Genomic DNA, 23,969 nt, shown 5'->3' with positions numbered 1-23,969 from the left:
AGTACCCAGTTTTACTCCTCTCATACTATTTATTTCTTGCACTTTCAGTAGCACCAGAAGAAATGAGAGAAACTTATTCCGTGCTTCCACTGTATGTCACTGACTATAGCGCATGGTGGCACAACATACTTTTTCCAGTCATGCTGGTTGCCTTTCTGCCTGTTTATTTTCATTCTTTGTACTCTCCCACACTTTACATTCATTGTGCTAATTTTTAGCATGGCCAACTAATTTTGATGATGTACATTGTTTTTGGAATATTGTTCAGGTATTTTTACGCTAATTGTTAGATTTGTTTTTTAAATTAGAAAGTGTTTTTGTCAGCTCTTCCAACTGTTATGTTTTACCGTGTGAGATATAGATTATATTAAAAGTGATTATGTGACATGTGCTGGAGCTGGTATTTTTATTCTTAACAAAAAAAAACCATTCACTTAAGGTGTGAATATGTTAAACTTATTTTCGTCTTTAATGTTTATGGAGTTTGTGATTATGCAAATTGTGAGGCCTGCAAATGGGCATCCTTTTACTGAATCCCCTTTCACTGTGACAATAAAGAGATATCAGTTGACTTTGCACAGTTCTGTTTAGGTTGTGGATACTGTTACTCTGTCATTCTATAGCACCAGAATATGTAAGAGAAGCACTCATCCATGGCTTCACTGTATATCACTGTGTATGTGCATCTTCTAATGTGTAAATCCCAAATGAATATATGATTTTTGTGAAACAGTGCTCTCAAAAAATTGATCTGTGTATCAGTATATTTGCCTCTGCTGTAGCCTTGCCCACAGAGCCCTAGTTGCTCCCCAAATAAGATTACACAGGCAAAGTATATTTATAGTTATTAAGGTGTCTTTTTGTTTGAATCAATTAATATATGTACAAACTGTACAAATTAATAAATATAGAGAAATTCAGTACCACCATACCTTAGGATCAATACTGTATATGGGTTTATCTATGGACATTTCACTATGTGTAGTTTTCCACTATATATGTCCCTAGTGTTATGTGAGGTTTTACTGTACTTATAATGCAGTTCAATCTATAACTTAGTGATTTTGTTTTAATTTAAATGCATTTGTAATTAGTGATACTGTATACCAAAACACATTTCAGTAGGTTTATATTTATTTCTGTTTACCTTATTCTCAGGTATGTGTTAAATAATATGTGTCACTTAATTTAGACAATTAAATAGTTCTGTTTTTTAGAAACTTTAAACTCTCTTATTTTCTCTTATGTCCAGTATATCAAAGTTTGATGAACGGTGCTGTTTCCTTTATGTTCATGACAATTCAGATGACTTCCAGATTTACTTTTCTACAGAAGATCAGTGTGCCAGGTGAGCATTTTTATGGTTTCTGCAGTCACAAAAGCAGCAGATAACAAGACTACATAAGATAACAAGATAACACAAGTCAAACACTACAGGTTTTTCCAATGGTGATTCATTGTTGTATATGACAGTTCTAAAAACTGCAGGTTGCAGAGGTGAAATGATTTGCTATAAAACTTCACCACAACTACTCATCATATAGAAATAAGAGAACTGTATCTCCATACTTTCTGTTAAACTTTGGTTCCATTTTATAATGCTAAACCAGCAAATGTACTCAAAATAAGACCCAACAATATAAAGATAAAAGTGATAATAAAAAACTTAAAAAGCTTGCAAGTTAAATGTTTAGGTGCATTTGTCTTGTCTTTTTACAATATTAACACGTGTACAGGATATATCCATCAAATACTGTGGCCAGTTGTATCATTTAGGCAGTAACATGCTTCTGAATGAGGAGCTGCAAAATGCAAAGTTAATTGAGACAGACAACAAGCACATAATCTTGATACTGTTGTGATAGATTACTGTTTATAGACTACATCTCAACATTCAACACTATTGCACCTTCAAAGGTAATTATCAAGCTCCTAGACATGGGCCTTAGTGCCCTCTTCCGAAATTGGATTTTGGACTTCCTGACAGACCCCAGCTTCCTCCACCCTAATCTTCAGCACAAACACTCCACAGAGTATTGTGCTGATCCCATTTATACGCCTGTCACTGAGTAGCAAATACAACTCCAAATCTATCATTAAATTTTATGATTACACCACTAGCTGCTGGCCTCTTAACCGGAAATGGTGCAAAAGTTTATTGAGGTTTGTTGTCAGCCACAGTATTACCAGGACAGAAATCTCTCCCTTAATGTCATAAAAACCAAGGGTCTGATCTTAGAGTTCAGGAAACAGTAGGCAAATTATACTCCCATCTGTATCAGAAGACAAAAGCAGTATCCTCGAGTTGTATCACAGAAGACCTCCTGTTTTCACAATACTTCAACAATTTCTTTATTTCCTAGGATGTATAAAGGAAATCCAGGATGTCTCCATCTATACTTACCACCATCTTTAAGAGTACACTGGAATCCATTGTCAATGATTGCATTAAATCACGGTGCAACACCTGTTTAGCTTAGAACCACAAAGTACTACAAATGGTAGTAAAGATAACCTATAGTATTTTAGTACATAGCATCTTTCTGTTCAGAACTTATACAAATTTACATTACCTTAAAAAGGGAGCCAAAATATACCAGTATACAAAATGTAAATGAAGCTTGAGCTCCATCAAAATTTTTAAAAATTGTAAAATAAAAAAAAAACTAAATAAAATGAAAAGAGAAGATGTACAACATCACTCATTTTTTTACCCTACCCCAAGTATTGAATTATTATAAAACTTTTATTATTGGCATCATAAACCAAATATTTTACTTGTTTAAACTGATTACTGTAACCTGATGAATATATGACTATTTCTTTTGTTTTATTCTGAAAATGGCATGTTAGTAGTCTCTTCGCTAGTATTGATCCATGTTGAATTATATTTAAATAATCACATCTGTCAAATATGAAATCTCTCATATCTGATCCAAGAGTTTAAAGTGCACTTGACATCTAAATCTACAACCCTGTACAAACACTAATTGTGTACGAGATACTGCCAAAGTGCTGCATGTAAGAATATGCAGTCGATGCTTAAGATCTAAGAAAGCCAATCATTAAGCTGGGGATACAGTGCATCCGAGAAGTATTCACAGCGCATCACTTTTTCCACATTTTGTTATGTTACAGTCTTTTTCAAAATGGATTAAATTCATTTTTCCTCAGAATTCTACACACAACACCCCATAATGATAACGTGAAAAAAGTTTACTTGAGGTTTTTGCAAATTTATTAAAAATAAAAAAATTGAGAAATCACATGTACATAAGTATTCACAGCCTTTGCTCAATACTTTGCCGATGCCACAAGCTTGGCACACCTATCCTTGGTCAGTTTCGCCCATTCCTCTTTACAGCACCTCTCAAGCTCCATCATGTTGGATGGGAAGCGTCGGTGCACAGCCATTTTAAGATCTCTCCAGAGATGTTCAATCGGATTCTAGTCTGGGCTCTGGCTGGGCCACTCAAGGACATTCACAGAGTTGTCCTGAAGCCACTCCTTTGATATCTTGGCTGTGTGCTTAGGGTCGTTGTCCTGCTGAAAGATGAACTGTCACCCCAGTCTGAGGTCAAGAGCGCTCTGGAGCAGATTTTCATCCAGGATGTCTCTGTACATTGTTGCAGTCATCATTCCCTTTATCCTGACTAGTTTCCCAGGTCCTGCCACTGAAAAACATCCCCACAGTATGATGCTGCCACCACCATGCTTCAGTGTAGGGATGATATTGGCCTGGTGATGAGTGGTGCCTGGTTTCCTCCAAACGTGACGCCTGGCATTCACACCAAAGAGTTCAATCTTTATCTCATCAGACCAGAGAATTTTGTTTCTTATGGTCTGAGATTCCTTCAGGTGCCTTTTGGGAAACTCCAGGTGGGCTGCCATGTGCCTTTCACTAAGGAGTGGCTTCCATCTGGCCACTCTACCATACAGGCCTGATTGGTGGATTGCTGCAGAGATGGTTGTCCTTCTGGAAGGTTCTCCTCTCTCCACAGAGGACCTCTGGAGCTCTGACAGAGTGACCATCGGGTTCTTGGTCACCTTCCTGATTAAGGCCCTTCTCCCCCGATCGCTCAGTTTAGATGGCCGGCCAGCTCTAGGAAGAGTCCTGGTGGTTTCGAACTTCTTCCATTTACGGATGATGGAGGCCACTGTGCTCATTGGGACCTTCAAAGCAGCAGAAATTTTTCTGTAACCTTCCCCAGATTTGTGCCTCGAGACAATCCTGTCTCGGAGGTCTACAGACAATTCCTTTGACTTCATGCTTGGTTTGTGCTCTGACATGAACTGTCAACTGTGGGACCTTATATAGGCAGGTGTGTGCCTTTCCAAATTATGTCCAATCAACTGAATGTACCACAGGTGGACTCCAATTAAGCTACAGAAACATCTCAAGGATGATCAGGGGAAACAGGATGTACCTGAGCTCAATTTTAAGCTTCATGGCAAAGGCTGTGAATACTTATGTATATGTGCTTTCTCAATTTTTTATTTTTAATAAATTTGCAAAAACCTCAAGTAAACTTTTTGTACATTGTCATTATGGGGTGTTGTGTGTAGAATTCTAAGGAAAAAAATTAATTTAATCCATTTTGGAATTAGGCTGTAACATAACAAAATGTGGAAAAAGTGATGCGCTGTGAATACTTTCCAGATGCACTGTATATATGACAGAAGTGGCTGAAAGAGTGACAGATATGAGAGCCAGATGGAATGATACCAAGCGAGAAAATGAAGATTAAAGTAAAACACTTAAGTAAGTGTTATGAACATTTTTTTCGAAAGACTAAAATAAATATTCTTGTTGCTCAAGTTGACTCACATTGAAGAGTTAAAAATAGGTAAAGCCACCAAGAATATTAACAATCTTTTTGAAAAGTGAATGTAAATTTTGGAAATACAATTTCAAATTTAAAAGACATAACACAAAGGAAAAACATTAGTGTTCTAGGAATTACAGATGGTTTGAAATGTGAAAATCTCACAAAATATGTTTTCACTAAAATCCTCAGTAATGTCACTAAAAGACCATAACATTAAAAGAGCATATAATTTACCTGGAAAATGCTCTCTGATAGCTGTCGCTAAATTTTATAAACTTAATGAAAAATGGAATGTGTTATACCATGATAGGGAGAGAGAAGGGAGTGGTCCTGTTTGAACCAGCCTGATCACCCCTTTTACACAATGGGATCATATTTGCTAGCCTCTAGTTTTTAGGAATTTGCCCAGTGTGCAGATAAATTGTTTGTTTTCAATAAATAAGTCCCCAGGGGTTATATATTTACTTAATATCTTCTGTAAATCCTTGAGGATAATCTGGTCCTGGTAATTAGTTACATTTCAGCCTATTAATTCCATTTAGCACTTCTTTCTCTACAATTTCTAAGTTACTAAGTACCTCCTTAAGTGTCTCTGTTACTTTTTATAGATTATTGACATTTTCATGTGTATAAACGTCAATAAGCTGCAAGTTCAAAACATTTGCTGTTTCATTGTTTGTAAATTCTAGCTGACCTTTACTCCTCCTAATATTCTTCACCTTCCCCTTTGATGATTCTTTCACTGCCAATATATTAAAATAATCTCTGGATGGATTTATCTTTTGCCTTTTCTGTAATTTTTCTTCTACTGTCTTTTAAGCTTCCTAATATCCTTTTTAGCCAATGCCCACATACTCTATAGTTTATACTATTTTTGTTAGTCTTATATGCCTTATACTTTTTCCTTTATAATTTCCTTTTTAACTCCATATTTATCCACCTGAGTTTTCTTACTGACCGTAGTAAGTTACAATAATCGATGTGGGGTGAGATAAAAGAATGGATAAGTTTCTCAGTATTAGAAAATGAGAGGAATGAACACGAGATATGTAAGTGAAAGTAAGAAAGCTCCTTAATGTGGTTTATATGGGCAGAATAAGAAAGGGAGGAATCAGAAATGACACCCAATATTCCTTGCATCAGAAGAATGTCTGATGAGATCACTGTCAAGAGTGACTGAGAAGGAGCTAATTTTCTTAAGTTGCGCTTTAGTGCCAATTTTCAGGAGTTCAGTTTTGTTGCAATTTATTTAAAGAGTTTTGTTCCATCCAGGTTTTCGTTTCACTGAGAAGTTGTGACCTGAGAAACCCTGATGACGTTTCACTTTTAACATTGAAATAGAGTTGAGTATCATCTTCATAAAAATTATAACCCAGTCTATAGATACGAATGATATGGCCAAGGGGAAGCATATAAGAGCACTCAGAAACGAGACTGTAAGGGTTCCAGCAAATTATTAGAAGTTAAGTAACTGGTAAGTTGGGAAGCTATGTTGTAACATGCTCAAGAACATTTGACAGAAAAGGTATGTGAGAAATAGGGTCAAAATTGTTAAGATTGTCAGCATCAAGAACAGACTTTTTTAACATTGGGGCTACAGAAGCAAGTTTAACACTAGAATCCCTAAAGCTTTTGAAAAAAGTTGTAAGTCCAGGCCACCTTAAATTCTTTCACACCTCTTCATCAGCGTCTTTGTTTTGCAAATGTGTCAATCAGCACAAGCAGCCTGCTCACTCATCCTCCACTGACTCAAGTCTAGTTTTAAAAGCCCCTTAAGTTCTACTGTCTATAACACTACTTGGTAGCTTGGTAGCTTATTCCAAGAGTCTGTGTAAAGGAAAACTTCGTAATGTTTGTGCGATATTTACCCTTAACAAATTTCCAGTTGTGTCCCCATGTTCTTGATGAACTCATTTTAAAATAATAGTCTTGATCCACTGTACTGATTCCCACATAATTTTAACAATAGAATCCCTGAAGCCTATGAAAATATTCGTAATGCCGGCCACTTTAAATTCCGATGCACCTCCTTCATCAGCGTCTTTTTTTGCAAATGTGTCAGTCAGCAGAAGCAGGAAGCAGCCTGCTATACCATCCCTCACCAAGGCAGCTGAAGTCAAGTCAGTTGCAAAGTTCTCCCAGATCAAGTCTGTTTATCTTTGTGTGAGGAGACTTGAATTGTATTGGTTAAATAATATATTGTCATTTGGAATACATACATTTCATGTGTGTTCTGTGTCTACAAAGATCTGGTTAAACGTTGGATGACAGGAAATGTGAGGCAAGAAATGTTGAACACATAACTAAAACAGAAACATTTTTCATGGTCTACTAATAACTGGCAAAATGCTGACATGAAGTGTATAATGTGTGAAGACTTAACTCTAAATAACAAATAAACACTTTCAAAAAAGGTATAGCAAAACTAGTGCGTTTTTATTCAATAACCAAATAAAAATAAAATTTTCAATTTACATGTTGCTGTCAATGAATAAAAACCGAAACTCAAATATCAATTGGCAGAAAGTTGATATGTCTGCTTGGCTGGTATAGAGGTAAGAGATGTTGCCTTTTAGCAAAAAGTTCTGGGTTTGAGCCCGGGGTTTCCCCTTTTTAGTGACCTGCTATTATTATTATTACTGTAATATAATAAAACCATACATTTGATTTGAGTCTGTAACACCCATGGTAAATTTGTGCTACCTGTAAAAGATATTGCTGAACGGATATAAGCAGACACAAACACTGGTGAAATCATGTCTTCTTGGTATCTTGTTGTCACTTGAATTTTTGTTATCCAGTTTTATTCTTGAATAAAATCAAACTTGTTTCATTATACCTTTGTGAAAGTTTAGACCACCAGCATGCATGAATTCAACACACAGTACACACTCTGTACAGTGTATGTCAGGAAAGCAAAACTTCAGTTCTAGGGGTACCATATAATGGTGGTTAAGAATCTAATTAAACCTAATTCTTTTTGGGTTATTTCCAAATATTTATTCTTGTAGTATGAAATTGTAATTGTGTTTTAAACATCGATTTAGAGTGGACATTAATAACTGCAGCTGTAACATCTTAAAACTAATTTTTTTAAAGGATCATTACCTTTCAGATTCATGGAGATGTCTCTTCTCATATTCAAAACATTAACCTTTTCACTAGTACATCATAACTGTTAACAAATACTTGTTTTTTTTTTTTGTTGTTGATAATATTTTTCTGCCTTTGCCTAAATCTTATATTTATAACGTCTGTTGTTTTCTTCAATCATGCTTCACTTTTTTGCTGTACTAACACAACTCATTGTTGATGGTTAAACTCATTATACTAGAAGATGAAAACTTTATTGAATTCATTTTAACATAATTTAATAAGACCAGTGCATTCCCAGAGATGTGTGCAGGAGTACTTTAAGAAACACTCAAAGTATATGTGAGGAGACAGTTAATTCCATAAGTCACAATTTCATCTCAAAAGTTGAATAAAAAAGAAGTGAAGATTATAATTGAAGAAATTATAAACGCAGCTGCAAAAAAAGTTTGAGGATAATGAAATAAAATGTTGTAAAAACTGTCGCTGAGAGGTATGTAGTGCTTCAGCCCTTAGTATCGTGCTATGAGTTTTTTCACTATGTATGTGGTACAGTACAGGCCAGCACCATTTTACGCCACCAATATTTATGGATGTAAATGTTTGGTGAAATGGGACAGATAGTAGATGTAAAAAAGTGCCCCATATTAGTAGGTGGCAGAAGTTGCTCCAAAAAAGGTGATCCAATAAACTTTATTTTTACTTTTTCTTCAAATTGCAAAGAAAGGAGCACATGGGGGTTACCAAGTGTATCAGAGGCTTTAATTGGGAGCTAGAGGTCAGGACTGTGTGTATTTAGAGCTATTTCTTGACCAGTGCCCTGAAGACTATGTAAGGATGAGAGGCCAGAGTTTATTGAGTGAGAGTACCTAAAAAGATGGAAAGTGAAAAGGGGGTGCTTGTTTTACTTTTGTTTATTTTTCACTTACCCTAGTTCATCTGTCTTATGTTTGTTAAAAACACATCTTTTTGTTTTGCTTTACCCTCTTGACATTCTAATCAAGAGAATGCTACAAGTTCACAATAGTCATTTATATTTTTAGAGGAGAATTTTTAGAATTTTGAAAACATGTAAGATTTAAACTTTTTGTACTTACACTCCTTAGATTTTGTTCCATGGTAAAGGAGGTGATTTCAGATGGATCTGGCAATGCTGTTGAACTGGAAGGTGAAGGGGATGGTGATACACTAGAGGTAGGAGGAATAGTAGGAGGAATTAATAGAATAAAATATGAAGATAGTAAAAAAAAGTGCATTGTTGTTTGTTTATTTTTTAGTATGAATATGACTACAATGAAAATGGTGACCGAGTGGTTCTGGGACGAGGTACGTATGGAGTGGTTTATGCTGGAAGAGACCTCAGTAATCAAGTCCGCATTGCCATTAAGGAGATACCAGAGCGAGACAGTAGGTAAATTGCAACTGTCAAAATGGATACTTTTTTATTAACTGGCAACTAAAATTGGCCTAATATATAAATAAGTGTAGATTTATGCTTGAGGTGTGCACAGCAAAGAACTGGTACCCTTTGTGGGATAGGTAGATATGCACCAGCTCTCCATGACCTTAATCTGGATTGCTATTAAAATGTCCATCTTATCAGATGAATACTGCATCGATCAATGCATATTTTTGGTTCATTTTATAGTAAATAAAACAATTTTTATAAATAGTACATACACTATATGTTTCCTCTTTCACACTGAGGTGCCCATTGATGGCCCAACAAAGGTTAAGAAAAATCTTTAAAACACATTTTGCCACATCATACAGACGTTCTACGCCACACACAGATATAAACAATACCTTGTTTGAAAGTCACAGGGGTCTACTACAAACTCATAGTGATCACATTGTTACAGTATGTACAATTGACTTTTAACCAGGCATCAAATCATACGTGTGCCATGTTATGCACAGTCGCCAAATAAAATTAAAATCTGCCTAGTAATTATTCTAAACAAGGAATACCCATATATCATACATCAATCAGAAGGTTTCGAGCCGGAGATTTCAAACGATGTTGTCAACAGTCGGTTCAACCAAATACCTGGCCCACATGGGACCAACCCAACTGTCCTTCATTCACTCAGATTATTGAACCAATATAGGAAGCGCTTCAAGTTAAAGAATATTTTATTTGTGGAACCTCTACATGATAACCATCTTTTTCCACCCTCTTAAACTTAACACAGTTTTTAATGTTTGGAACACGTATGGGATCAAATTATTTATAGATTTGTATATAAATAATATCTTTGCATCCTATGAACAATTACACTCCAAATTTATTTTCCCATGAACACAATTTTTCCACTATCTCCAAATTAGAAACTTAGCTAAACGAAATCTGCCCAATTTTTGTTATCTATTTCTGTGCCAGAAGAGGTATTAATAAGTCTTGAAGACTCGGACAGCATTTCTATAATATATAAAACCATTTTAACGTCCCTTGCTTTTCAAGATCCCAGAGTACAGTGGGAAAAGGATCTCCTACTGAATCATTTCAGAAAAGGACTGGAAGGCAGCCATGCACAAAATTCATTCCAGCTCCATATGCAGAAAGGATTCAATTATTCAACTTAAAATTTTTGTCAAGCACATCTGTCTCATTTAAAATTGTTCAAAATGTTTCCAGGGCAAGATCCAACCCGTGCACAATGCAGTCAAGCTCCAGCTTCACAAGAAAAAGGAAAAAAAAAAATCAAATTTTTACTTAGAGATTCTGTTCAAAACTTTTTTAAAACCTGACAGGATCTAATCAATAACATCTTAGAATAAGCATTTATATTGGGGAGAAAGACTCCTTTCTCTCTTTACTACTCTCAAAATTTTACTCTTGATGTTGACCTTCCTCTTTTTCTCATGGGTGGGGGTCGAATTGAATTTAGTTTTGTTAAGTTTGACTTGATTGTATAGAATGTTACATGCTTTTAATAAATTAAATTAAAGATTAAAAAAATCATCAGATTCTGCTGAATAAAACTAGTTCAAACTCGTTACATTGGGATGAAGCATTAGTTAGATATTCGTTGTTATAGAGTGGCTATGCTTGCCAGGTTGGCATTGGCGATCTGGCACTTCTGGCCTGGTCCCTCTGGCTCTGTGAGTCTCGCCATCACAAGCTTTATACCATTGTATAGGCGTGACTGAGATGTTATCAACAATGTATAACATGCCCACATTTGGGGAAAAAAAGGAGTGTGGTCAGGGGGAACAAAATAAACGAAAAGGTGTATAATTTTTTTTGTTGGGGTGGTGTAGGACAGGGGTTCTGTTAACTCCTTTAAATATTATGAGCACTCATTTTCTGCAGTATGTATGCATTATCATCAGATTCTTTATTGAATTCTTTAACATTGTTTCGTGTAAACCTATATACAGAACATACATAGTTTACAGTTAAATAATACCTTTTGAACATTTTCTTCAGTACTTTATTTAATTGTCATTAGATGACACAATAGCAAATGCTCCACAGCAGTCATCCATTTTCCTAAGTTATTGTAATATTTATGAGAGGGAAGGCATTTATTATTCTATTTTAATGTGAGGAAATATGGATATAAAGAGACAGTATATTTTTTAAGGTACTCTCAGCCTCTGCATGAAGAGATTGCCCTTCACAAATATCTGAAACACCGGAATATCGTTCAGTACCTGGGTTCAGTGTCAGAAGATGGATACATTAAAATTTTTATGGAACAAGTTCCTGGAGGTATGTAAAACAGGCAATTAAATTTGCATTACTGTATTGGGTACATATTATAATGATTAGCAGAGTGTCTACACACTTCTCAGAATATGTGTTTAATATTATGCATAAAGGTCTGGGCTTTATCTGACAAAGACGGTTTAGATTACTTACCAATGTCAAATTGCCACATTCGATATCTTAATGTACATTATTCTGTAATGGACTAACTTCCAACTCAAACATTTCTTCAACTTTTTCCATTTGTGGCTGGTAAAGTCTTAGATCCCTCAAGATTGGAAAATAATACTTGTATTACCTAATGACAAAATGTTTAAAGCTTTTTTCAATGAATTATTATCATTATAATCTTAATATGAGGAAGTCCACAAAATTCAACAGACAAACGTTTGCCTTATATCCAGTGCAGTTAAGAGAAATGTGATATAGAATAAGCATGTTTGAAATTGAAACTCTAACTAACATTATGATTTATGGGAAAGTGTTATTTGGGAAGGTGTTCAGTGCTAGGTAACCTTTAGATATTTCACTTGTGTGTTATTTTTAAAATTGAATATTGTTTTAAATTTTCTCTGTGTCCCCTCTTTTAACCTAATTAGGAAGTCTTTCTGCATTGCTCAGATCAAAGTGGGGCCCGCTGAAGGAATCAACAATAATATTTTACACCAGACAGATCTTGGAGGGACTTCGGTATCTTCATGAAAATCAGATTGTTCATCGAGATATTAAGGTGAATTACTTTTTTATGCTGCAGGTGTCCATAAATGCAAATGCTTACAAAATCCCAAATGGTTCTGTTGACTCCAAAAAATGTTCATCATGAACTGTTTTTGGTTGCAAGGATTTAAACATTTCAAGAGCAGCAAAAGTTCTGCATTATTATTTTTCAGGTCCACTATAATGTTTTGGAATTTTGCCTTGTGCATAATAATTCTAGGCAGGTAGCAGGAAAATGAGGACGCAAGACTAAAAACTTAAAGAAACATTCCTATTGTAAACCTGAAGCTGTTCTTCAGTGTGGAATGGTAACTACACTGCATTGCTCAGTAAATTAGATTCTCCTTGTAATATTGTAAAATATAAGGAGTCATTTGAAAATGTTTGCTTATAAACAACTAGGCCTCTTATTCTATGTTTATATTAGAGCACAGTGTGAGCAGTTTTCGAGTGGTTTAGAGTTAAGAAATAGTTAACATATAAACATTCTGTAGATACATAAAATATTTTTGTACAACATAATATGTACAGTAACTGACATGATGTAAACTGTAGCTGTTGAGCTGGCAAACAGGGATATCAATGTGTCATTGTTGTCTTGAATTACTTTTCAGTCTTTTTCCAACACAATCTGCAGTAAGACTGAATGTTAAATACTTTATTGCTTGGTCCAAATATAGTTTTTTGTGTAAATACGCACCAGTTGCAATTACGTGGCCAAATGAACGTAAGTAGCGGTCAAAAAAACTAAAGATTAGCCATTTGCCAAGTGAAGTTTAAGTGAAGTCATAGATTTCTAACATAATTTATATTTCACTAACTACATTTCCTGTTGAAGTTTATGGAGGAATGTTAAATGAATAAATACATACTCAAGTAAATAAATGTATTGTGAAATGTGACAATAAATAATAACATAAAATGTGAGTATAAATAATTAAATACATAATGAAATATAATTTATTTATGAAGGTTTACGTCCATGCTACTGAGGGTTCACCAATCATAAAACAGGACTCACAAGAGCCTACCCTCTCAACCTTGACAAGTGAAAGTGACCGATTTTATTTCAAGGCTTATTTCATATCGGCGTATGTGGAGGAATGTTTCAGACAAAATTAACCAAAAAAATACACAAATGAATAAAAGTACTGTGAAATGTGACAATTAGTGATAAGTGAACTCCACTGTGTTTACTTCAACTCAGGTTCGCATGAATCACAGAAATGTTCACATGAATATCACATTATGAAATGGTTTGAAGTCAATGGGGAAGGACTAACTTAACTAGATTTGACTGGATTATAATACTGCAATCATCTTTAAAGAGTCCCTGAGTGTTAGGGAAACTTCTGCCAAACATACTGGACTGATTATTGTGACTAAAAAGGTGACCCTAGCTGTGTGGCAGCAATGCCAACCTGTTCACCACCATGCCTCTGTGAGATCAAAGAAGAAAGAATGCAGTCAAAGACATGCAAACATATATGTATAAATGCTGAAATGCTGAAATCGTAGTCAAAAGTAAGAAAAAGTACATAGATCTTTTAAAGACAGGAAATTCAAAGTGGCATATGATTGAAGTCACTGGCTCGTTCTGTTTTTTGAAGTCATGCTGAATGCTCTCCAAACTATCGTTGCTGATGCTTTGCACTTTTTCTCCTATAAATAAGAGAGAAACATTTTGTAAATCGTAATAAATCTTTCATTATTATTAACAAACATTATGTATTATAATATATACAAGTGGATAATTATGCATACATACGTGGAAGTCGAAGATCGGCCTGTACGTTTGGCGAAAAGCAGAGATAGCTTGTTGTTTATGCTGTATATGTATCATATAAAAATAAAGAGAGCCTGCATTATTTACTTATCTATTCTACCACTAAGTAAGTTCCACAGAGTCTTTGATGCAAATGATCAACATTCTAAATTTCGGCAGTGCAGTCCCATGATCCAGCGTTTTCTGTTACTGTTCCAGGGGATGTTGTGCTGGCCTTGCAAAGCATTATAGGGTGCCCAGGAAAAACATTTTTCCTAAACTTGCCAAATTATCAGTAAATAACTCTATGAGCAAGAGCGAATGCAAACACAGCATATTTGCTGTGAATAACACTTTGGTGAAATTCACTGATCAAAATTAGTGACAATAAAAAAATTACAACATGAAATGTGAGTATAAATTAAACATTTCATAAATTTTTTTTTTTTTGCTTATTTATGTGTTTATTTCTTCAGTAATGTTTTTTGATTGGTGAATCGTTGATAAAGCGGATGTAAACCTTAAGTGCCGAATTTACTTCTTTGAATTAAAGTTCCTGTTTTGCACTGTATTTCTGGGCAACTTTTTCTTGCAATCATATCTGACATACACAGTTACAACTTTAAGCATTCTTATGAGCCACAGGATTCCCAAGTCAAGGAAAATGAATGCATCTACTCTTAACCAATCAAAAAACAGTACTTGATAGAACTCATCCTCTCAACTTTGACAAGCGAATGTGACGGTTTTCATTCCAAGGTTTAACAAAAAACACAGACAGGCATAAAGGTTGGTGCACCTGCAGGCAAACCGTGTATAATTGAAAATAAACACGAGTTATAAACACATCTAAAAAGGTCAAAAGACGTCTTTATAGATGTGAGTCTCTGGTCCAAGATGGAGACACCTCTGATTAAGTACAGGCCAGGCAGAAAGAGGCGGGTCCAGGTGGACAGACAGCAGAGGTGTTGTCAGAGGTGGTAGGGCTGTCAATCCTCCAGTCTGTATAGGCAGGAAAACAAGGGCCGTTATTAGAAATTAGTAGTTAATGCCATCTTGTGGATCAGTGAGGAATTGCCACCACCATAGCCTTTAAGTTACTCCCAATACACACATGTGTAACTAAGGATTATTTCAGGTTGCGTGCTGTGTCACAGAAATAAATGCATGAAGAAATAATTAAATACATATATAAAGAAATAAGCAACAAAACATATTTCATTACACATTTAATTGTTTATACATACATTTTATGTTGTTATTATTTATTTATTATCACATGTCACTTTATTTTATTTTGTTCAGAATATTCCTCCATAGAAGAAAGGTAATAGAATAAATAAAAAAAAAAAAGGGATATTTCATAACTCTTGCTCTTGGTGTACTCTCAGCATTTCTCCAATTCCTTTCCTCGATATCGTAATGTGACTCGACGTCTCCTGCCCAGTGCTTTCTCTCTCAATCAGTAAAGCCTGCTTCTCAGACTCCATCATTTTGAGGCACCTTGCCTGCCTTCTATCTACTTTTTGGAAACCACCAGTGGTTGATGGTGTTGTGAGAAGAGAATGAGGTACTAATTGTTTGAACTGGTAATCCATTATTAGTTGCACCACATCCCGCGTTAACTTGTGTTGGTGCATGCCGGCATGTGCAAGTGGTAATTGATGATTGCAAGCTGTCAGCAGTGCATCAATCAGAAAGCACCAGTTGATCGCTATTTTTGAATAAAGGGGAGTGGGTAAGTGCAAGGAAAGGAAGAACATAAAAGAAAAAAGAGCAAAACTGAATGAGAAAACAAACAATGGCTTTGGGAGAGGGAAATGGGGGAGGACGAATTGGACAGCATCCGTCAAGCTGACCAGTTTGCCACCAGCAAGACAGTGGGCTGGGTGAGCTATAAGAAGTGGTGGAGAGAACACAAGAGATGATTAAAAGTTGAGGTCCTGATGTGCCAGCATCCGGTAGATGGCACGGTGCCCTGGGAACTTCAGTGACTGACAGAGGTGGCAGCTGAGGTTGTAGAATAATATTTGGAGGGCTCCATTCATGGGGTACCCATGGTCCTGACAAGGACAGAGAAAGAGTAAGAAGGAAGAATGTTACCTTTTTAATTTGATGATTTTAACTTTTATTGGAGTATTTTAAACACCTTAGAACGCTGACTTTGATTTTTAAGGCACAATTTCTGGTTTATTTATTTTTAATGATTTATTTATTGCAATATTTGAACCTTTAGACATGCACTTTATATGCTGTGTTTAAAGTAAACTGTTATTCTTTTGCTAAATAAGTCTCTTGCTTGTTTGCTCCTTTGCTGTGGTCCATCCTTAGTCATGCCCGTCAGTGACTCATGTTTGAGAAAATGCTAAAGTTACGGGCAACTTGGGCATCACACATGAGCTCCCTTTACCTACAGTGAAACCATCATTGGTATTCTTGCGAATACTTCTCGTCTTGCAGGTGACACAGATTGTGCCTTTTTATTATTTAGTGACCTAACATCATCGGGTATGTTACTTGCTTTGTTGTTATTGAAATACAGTTTTCCATTTTAACTCTTTTTTTTATAAAAATAAAAGTAATTGTCACAATCAAGAACTGAACTTTGCACCTAGACATGCACACTAACACACACAGACAGTATATTTTATGATATAGTAGATATGCAAACGTATTATTTCTTTTTTATATTTTATTAATTTTAAAATGGAGTAAAAATATAACTCAAGCACACGGTTTCTTATACTCTAAAGACAACAGCAAATACATGCTTTTACAAATACTTTCCTACAGTTCAAAATCAGATGATTCTTTACTGCAGGTCCAAATAGTGAGGATGATTTTTTTTTTTCTATCAAAGCAATAAGCAGTCAAAAATCGAATTGTTAATTCATTTGCTGTAATATTTTCTAACATAACTATCTTTTCTAAAAATTGGTTTTAAATTTTAAGAGTGATTGGGAGGAGAATTAATTCATTTATTTCATATGTTTTGGGGAGAAAGTAAGAACTAGGAAAAAATGTATTGTATGTGATTGTTTTTTTGACCCAAATATATTTCCAAGTTATTTATAATGCTTTATCCACATTTTAAACTAAGTTTGAAATTGTATGTAATTGTTATAATAATCCCTAAATTCAGGGCTATTCAAAATGAAACAGCATATTTCAATTTATTTATTTATTTATTTTATTTATTTCAAACAAACTGTATAAGGCAGAAACACATTCCGCACATCACTGGATAAAGGAAAAGCTTGCCTAAAAGTACCAGTGAGTACCATCGAGTGCTGTTTCTGCTTTATAGTAAAATGGTGACAACACTGCAAGAGAAATCATTTTGCATGCTGTAATTTGCGAAGTGTGAGTCCATTGGATTGGATCTTGCGCATCGTCTATGCCCTCCCAGGGCTCCAGACTTTACCCACTGCGATTTTTATCTATGGGAGTACATTAAAGAAAGAGTGTTTGTTCCACCTATGCTTGTTAATCTTCAAGATCTGCGACATCAAATTGAGGAAGCTGTGAATTCAGTAACTAGGGACCAGTTGACTTGTGTGTGGCAAGAAATGGTCTACCGTTTTGATGTTTGTCGCGCTACACATGGTGCTCATGTTGAGTGCAGGCAACCTCAAGAACCATAGGTGTTGTGGTGTTGTCGCCATTTTACTATAAACAAAAAACAGCACTCGGTGGCATTCACTGGTACTTTTAGGTGGGCTTTTAAACTTTGAACTTTCCTCTATCCAGTGATGTGCAGAATGTGTATCTGTCTTATACAATTTGTTTGAAATACATTTTAGAAATCTGCTCTTTCATTTTGAATAACCCTGTACATAATTATCCTAAATATGTTTCTATAAGAATTAGTTGTTTTCTAAAAAGTTTTATTTTAAAGTCATAATTAATTTTTTTCTCAGCTTTTAAATCCATGTGTAAAAGTGTTTTTTTTTTTTGTTTTCTTTTACAGGGTGATAATGTCCTTGTGAACACATACAGTGGGGTTCTAAAGATTTCTGATTTTGGAACTTCAAAAAGACTGGCTGGCGTAAATCCATGTACTGAAACATTTACAGGTGAAAACATAAAATATTTATCTGTTGCTTTTTTATCACAAAAGGCTGGCCTTAAACAGTTAGTATCGGCATACTGGGTCATGGGATTATACTTGTAGTGTCCTGGAAATGTGAAAAAAGGAGAGTGGGCCAATAGGAAGTTTGCTTTATGAACATATTGCAACATGCACTGTAGATAAAGGGATACTTTTAGCAGCTAGAAGACTAACTTGATATGTAAACTACTTAATAGTTTTGTTAGCAAGCACTGACAGATTCAGATTTATCTTGTGCGGAATTGCCTGCTAAGTGGGCATCTGTATTCACCTTAATGTGTGGTAGTTTCAAACTACTGTTTGCTGAGAGGATTTCTCAGATACTAGCCATGACGCATTTCTGCTGACTTTGTAACTGTAGTTATTAATTGTTTTAGGATAACAAAACTGCTCATCTTTAACCTTGATGAACATGACTGAACACTGTGAACAGCATTCAAATTAAACGTGATTTATTAAAGATAATTTTAGGTTTACTCATGTTAACTATTTAGATATTTTTAAATATAATCATGTTTTTATATTTTAATAAAAACATATTCTGCATTCACTGTATTGAAATTATATAATTTTCTATTAATAATTTGTGTATTATATACAGTACATTTTTTACAAATAAAATAGTTTTAGATATTTGTAATTTTTTCCTAAAGTTTGGGGTTTCTTTTCCAGAGTTTGCAGGTCCAGGAAAATGAATATAATTTCAATGTGATATCTTCTACTTTTTCATTTGCATCCTCTGTTTGCTTTGTAACATATGCTAACCTTCTAACAAGCAGGAAGTGTGGCCAGGGTTCTGATCTATGAAGCACCAGGTGTTCAGCAAGCTATTTTAACATTGTCTTTTTTAATTTCTGTTTTAGGTGCAGTATTTGTACATCTTAAAATGCATTTAACAAGTTAAAATTGATATTGATTTCTAATTTCCATTTTTAATTTTCATTTTAGAATTTACTTGTTGGTGTTACTGTGATTTTAGATGTAAAGAAATGTAGTTTTAACCGGTTGGAATGTAATTGAAGACAGCACCTAATTTACATTTTTACTAGTCAAAAAGAAATTATGACATTACTAATTTGAATGTTGACTAGACAAATTAGTATTACAAATACAGTGTCACTACTTGCAAACTCCATAGAAAGCAATGAACAAAATCTCGTAATTTTGACTAGTCAGAGTATTTAAGATTACAGTATCTTAAATTGTAATTCGGATTACTTAAAAATGTATTTTTGATAACTATGATTAACCTGATATTTAGCTTTCTGTGAATTAAATTATAACTAGTATAAGTAAGGCATCAAATGTTAAAAGAGCTTGATATAAAAATCGTAGGCTAAATTTTTTTTTTTTAAATATGTAAATAACATGTGACATTCTTTTGAGACCTGTACTTTGCTGTAAATGAAATGTGTGACTAAAACGTCTTGAAAGGTCTTGAAATCTTTAAAACTTTAAATTATGAACAAGACTAGAAATTACTTTATTGTGATAGCAATTAGTAGCATGGAAGTAAAACATTAATTAATAAAACATAGAATAGCCCCTAGTGTTATTCAGATATTTGTGTGTATTTTCTTCCTAGTCACTAAAATATGTACATTCTTTTCCTGAAGTTGGTCATTTTTTTAAATATTGGTCAATAACCTGAATGTGATGATGTTTATCCTTTATTGATAGGTTAATTAAGCTCCAAGAACCTTGCTAGACCATGGTCACAGTGGATGGATTTTTTTGTAGTTTTTCTTTGACATGCCAAATACATGAATATTAGGTTAAATGGCACCTCACAATTGGGTAGAATGACCAAAGAGGAGCTGGTATGGTAGATCAACAAGTCACCCAGGACTGATTACTAGCTTCCCACGATCCTAAAATAGAAAACTCCCAATAATGAAATAGACTACCACATAGATATTAATCTTTCAAAATCTCTACATCTCTTCAACCTTACATTGACAGCAATTCCCCTTACAGTCCTACCTCTACATTTACAACAGTCGACACTTACAGACAATTGATTTTCAGCAATTTTTAATTAAAATGGTTTTGTAAGATCTGAACATCTGAAGATCATGCAAGATCAGCAAATCTAATTGTATATAACCAGATATTACATCACTACTTGATGTGAATGACATTATTTCTTTACCTTTATTTTCCTTTTGATTTAATTTAATAAGTAAAAGGGTTGACAACATAGTGGCACAATCTCACAACTCCAGAAGACATCTATTGTGAATCCCAAACTTGTCACTGGCTGTATAGAGTTTACAAATTTACAAATTATCCTCCATGTCTATGGTAGATTTTCTCCTCAAATCCTGATGCAAACTATGGTATATTATTTATCGTTTCTACTCTGGCCTGGTTTTGGTGATTATGGGTGTTTGTATGGGCTCCCCAAAATGAACTGGCACCATGATCACAGTTGGTTCCTGCATTGTGCTTTAACAGTGCTGGATCAGGCCTCCAAACCACAAAAGTGGATGAAAAATATTTAGAAAATTGTTGGTTAAATGGATATTGGGAAACACCTTGGCTCTGGTTCCCAATGACTTTAAAATGATATTGGTTAAGTTTTAGTACAGTACATGTATTAAATTATAAACCATGCCACAAGCACATATATTTATTAGCTATATGGAAATCTTACAGACAGATACTAATACAGTCATGGACCCTTTAAGGTTTGTTTTGATCAGAGCCACTCCAGGTGGATAATTCTTAAGCATTTTGCCCACCTCTCCTTTCCTTACACTGATTTGGCCTTTTTAGTCCTTCTTTTGAAGCAGACAGGGAATTGCTCCTTGCCTGATGCTTTTTTCTCTTTTTTTTCTTGGCTGTGTTTTCCCCAGGGCTTGCCTTGCTCTGAGATGACATAGTCAAGATAGGTGCTTTTGACGGGGCTTCCAAGTTGGACATCTCCCCACTGTGGGGTGAAATCCTTTCGCCTTAGTCAGGCTGTCCATTCAATTTTATTGCTAGAAGTTCCCTTTTCACTCTGAACTCCTGTTTTCTTTAACCATCCTGACCTCCAAAGTCTGAGTGGCAATTTCAATAACTTTTCTGTTCAGTCATGGAAGATCATTCCTTTACAGCTATTGGAGCAAGCACTACTTGGTTCCCTTCACCTGTGTCCAGGAACACTTTGCACTGCATCCATTTTTTTGTGCTCATTCTGACTTAAGCAGTCTGAGAAGCAGTCTCTATGACTTGAGGATCAGACAGGGGTCAAGCTTCCATTATACCTGACACAACTGTTTAAAAAAGTTCTAGTTCTACAGTTGTTTTATTTAAATTAAATGTATTTGATTGAATTATAATTGAATAAAAATACTACTTAGTTACATACATTGACAGGTTTTTTAAAATTATGTACATTTCTAAACAAATGTTAAAAAAATTTATATAGAAGCTGATCGCATTTTTACATTTTTTGCAAGCTGTGAGGTCTATAATAATACATTTTATTTCAAAACTACACCACAAATATATGGATAGACATACAGTGCATCCGGAAAGTATTCATAGCGCATCATTTTTTCCACATTTTGTTATGTTACAGCCTTATTCCAAAATGGATTAAATTCATTTTTTTCCTCAGAATTCTACACACAACACCCCATACTGACAACGAGAGAAAAGTTTACTTGAGGTTTTTGCAAATTTATTAAAAATAAAAAAACTGAGAAATCACATGTACATAAGTATTCACAGCCTTTGCTCAATACTTTGTCGATGCACCTTTGGTAGCAATTATGGCCTCAAGTCTTTTTGAATATGATGCCACAAGCTTGGCACACCTATCCTTGGCCAGTTTCGCCCATTCCTCTTTGCAGCACCTCTCAAGCTTCATCAGGTTGGATGGGAAGCGTCGGTGCACAGGCATTTTAAGATCTCTCCAGAGATGTTCAATTGGATTCAAGTCTGGGCTCTGGCTGGGCCACTCAAGGATATTCACAGAGTTGTCCTGAAGCCACTCCTTTGATATCTTGGCTGTTTGTTTAGGGTTTTTGTCCTGCTGAAAGATGAACCGTCACCCCAGTCTGAGGTCAAGAGCGCTCTGGAGCAGGTTTTCATCCAGGATGTCTCAGTACATTGCTGCCACGGTGCCTGGTTTCCTCCAAATATGACGCCTGGCATTCACACCAAAGAGTTCAATCTTTGTCTCATCAGACCAGAGAATTTTGTTTCTCATGGTCTGAGAGTAGGGCGCAGTGGTAGCGCTGCTGCCTCGCAGTTAGGAGACCCGGGTTCGCTTCCTGGGTCCTCCCTGCATGGAGTTTGCATGTTCTCCCCGTGTCTGCGTGGGTTTCCTCCGGGCGCTCCGGTTTCCTCCCACAATCCAAAGACATGCAGGTTAGGTGGATTGGCGATTCTAAATTGGACCTAGTGTGTGCTGGGTGTGTTTGTGTGTGTCCTGCAGTGGGTTGGCACCCTGCCCAGGATTGGATCCTGCCTTGTGCCCTGTGTTGGCAGGGATTGGCTCCAGCAGACCCCCATTACCCTGTGTTCGGATTCAGCGGGTTGGAAAATGGATGGATGGTCTGAGAGTCCTTCAGGTGCCTTTTGGCAAACTCCAGGCGGGCTGCCATGTGCCTTTTACTAAGGAGTGGCTTCCGTCTGGCCACTCTACCATATAGGCCTGATTGGTGGATTGCTGCAGAGATGGTTGTCCTTCTGGAAGGTTCTCCTCTCTCCACAGAGAACCTCTGGAGCTCTGACAGAGTGACCATCAGGTTCTTGGTCACCTCCCTGACTAAGGCCCTTCTCCCCTGATCGCTCAGTTTAGATGGCAGGTCAGCTCTAGGAAGAGTCCTGGTGGTTTTGAACTTCTTCCACTTATGGGTGATGGAGGCCACTGTGCTCATTGGGACCTTCAAAGCAGCAGAAAGTTTTCTGTAACCTTCCCCAGATTTGTGCCTCGAGACAATCCTGTCTCGTGGTCTACAGACAATTCCTTTGACTTCATGCTTGGTTTGTGCTCTGACATGAACTGTCAACTCTGGGACCTTATATAGACAGGTGTGTGCCTTTCCAAATCATGTCCAATCAACTGAATTTACCACAGGTGGACTCCAATTAAGCTGCAGAAACATCTCAAGGATGATCAGGGGAAACAGGATGCACCTGAGCTCAATTTTGAGCTTGATGGCAAAGGCTGTGAATACTTATGTACATGTGCTTTCTCAATTTTTTTATTTTTAATAAATTTGCAAAAATCTCAACTAAACTTTTTTCACGTCATTATGGGGTGTTGTGTGTAGAATTCTGAGGAAAAAAATGAATTTAATCCATTTTGGAATAAGGCTGTAATATAACAAAATGTGGAAAAAGTGATGCGCTGTGAATACTTTCCGGATGCACTGTATAACATGCAATATATATATAAACATTTTCGGAGGGAATACTAAACATATTTCAGTCTGGTTTCAGAGCACAGCACCGCTGTGAAACTGCTCTGCTACGGGTAACCAATGATTTGCTTATGGCAACAGACTCTTGACAAACCAGCATATTAATTCTGTTAGACCTCAGTGCAGCATTTGACACTGTCAGACATGACATTCTACTGTCTAGAATGGAGAACATGCTGGGTATCTCTGGCACTGCCCTCAAGTGGTTTAAGTCCTATCTGACTGATAGGTAAGAGTTTGGTGGTCTTGGCAATAGCAGACCCAGCTCAGTGACGGTCACACAAGGAGTTCCACAGGGCTATGTCCTCGGTCCTCTGCT

At 35.8% G+C, this 23,969-nt stretch overlaps 1 protein-coding gene across 7 annotated transcripts in view; it reads left to right on the top strand.

Moving 5' to 3' along the window:
• map3k15 (mitogen-activated protein kinase kinase kinase 15) overlaps positions 1-23,969 on the top strand; it is a 185,897-nt gene that overhangs the window by 127,698 nt on the left and 34,230 nt on the right. For all 7 annotated transcript variants that reach the window (XM_039745534.1, XM_039745533.1, XM_039745532.1 and 4 more), the window contains 6 exons: positions 1,253-1,348; positions 9,029-9,116; positions 9,200-9,333; positions 11,513-11,640; positions 12,237-12,367; positions 18,090-18,195. In XM_039745534.1, coding sequence (XP_039601468.1) covers positions 1,253-1,348; positions 9,029-9,116; positions 9,200-9,333; positions 11,513-11,640; positions 12,237-12,367; positions 18,090-18,195 — 683 coding nt within the window. The remainder of the gene's footprint in view (positions 1-1,252; positions 1,349-9,028; positions 9,117-9,199; positions 9,334-11,512; positions 11,641-12,236; positions 12,368-18,089; positions 18,196-23,969) is intronic.

The sequence above is a fragment of the Polypterus senegalus genome, chromosome 2 (assembly GCF_016835505.1).
Source record: "Polypterus senegalus isolate Bchr_013 chromosome 2, ASM1683550v1, whole genome shotgun sequence".
In the NCBI taxonomy this organism is placed as follows: Eukaryota; Metazoa; Chordata; class Cladistia; order Polypteriformes; family Polypteridae; genus Polypterus; species Polypterus senegalus.
This window is presented reverse-complemented; position numbering and strand designations above follow the sequence as displayed.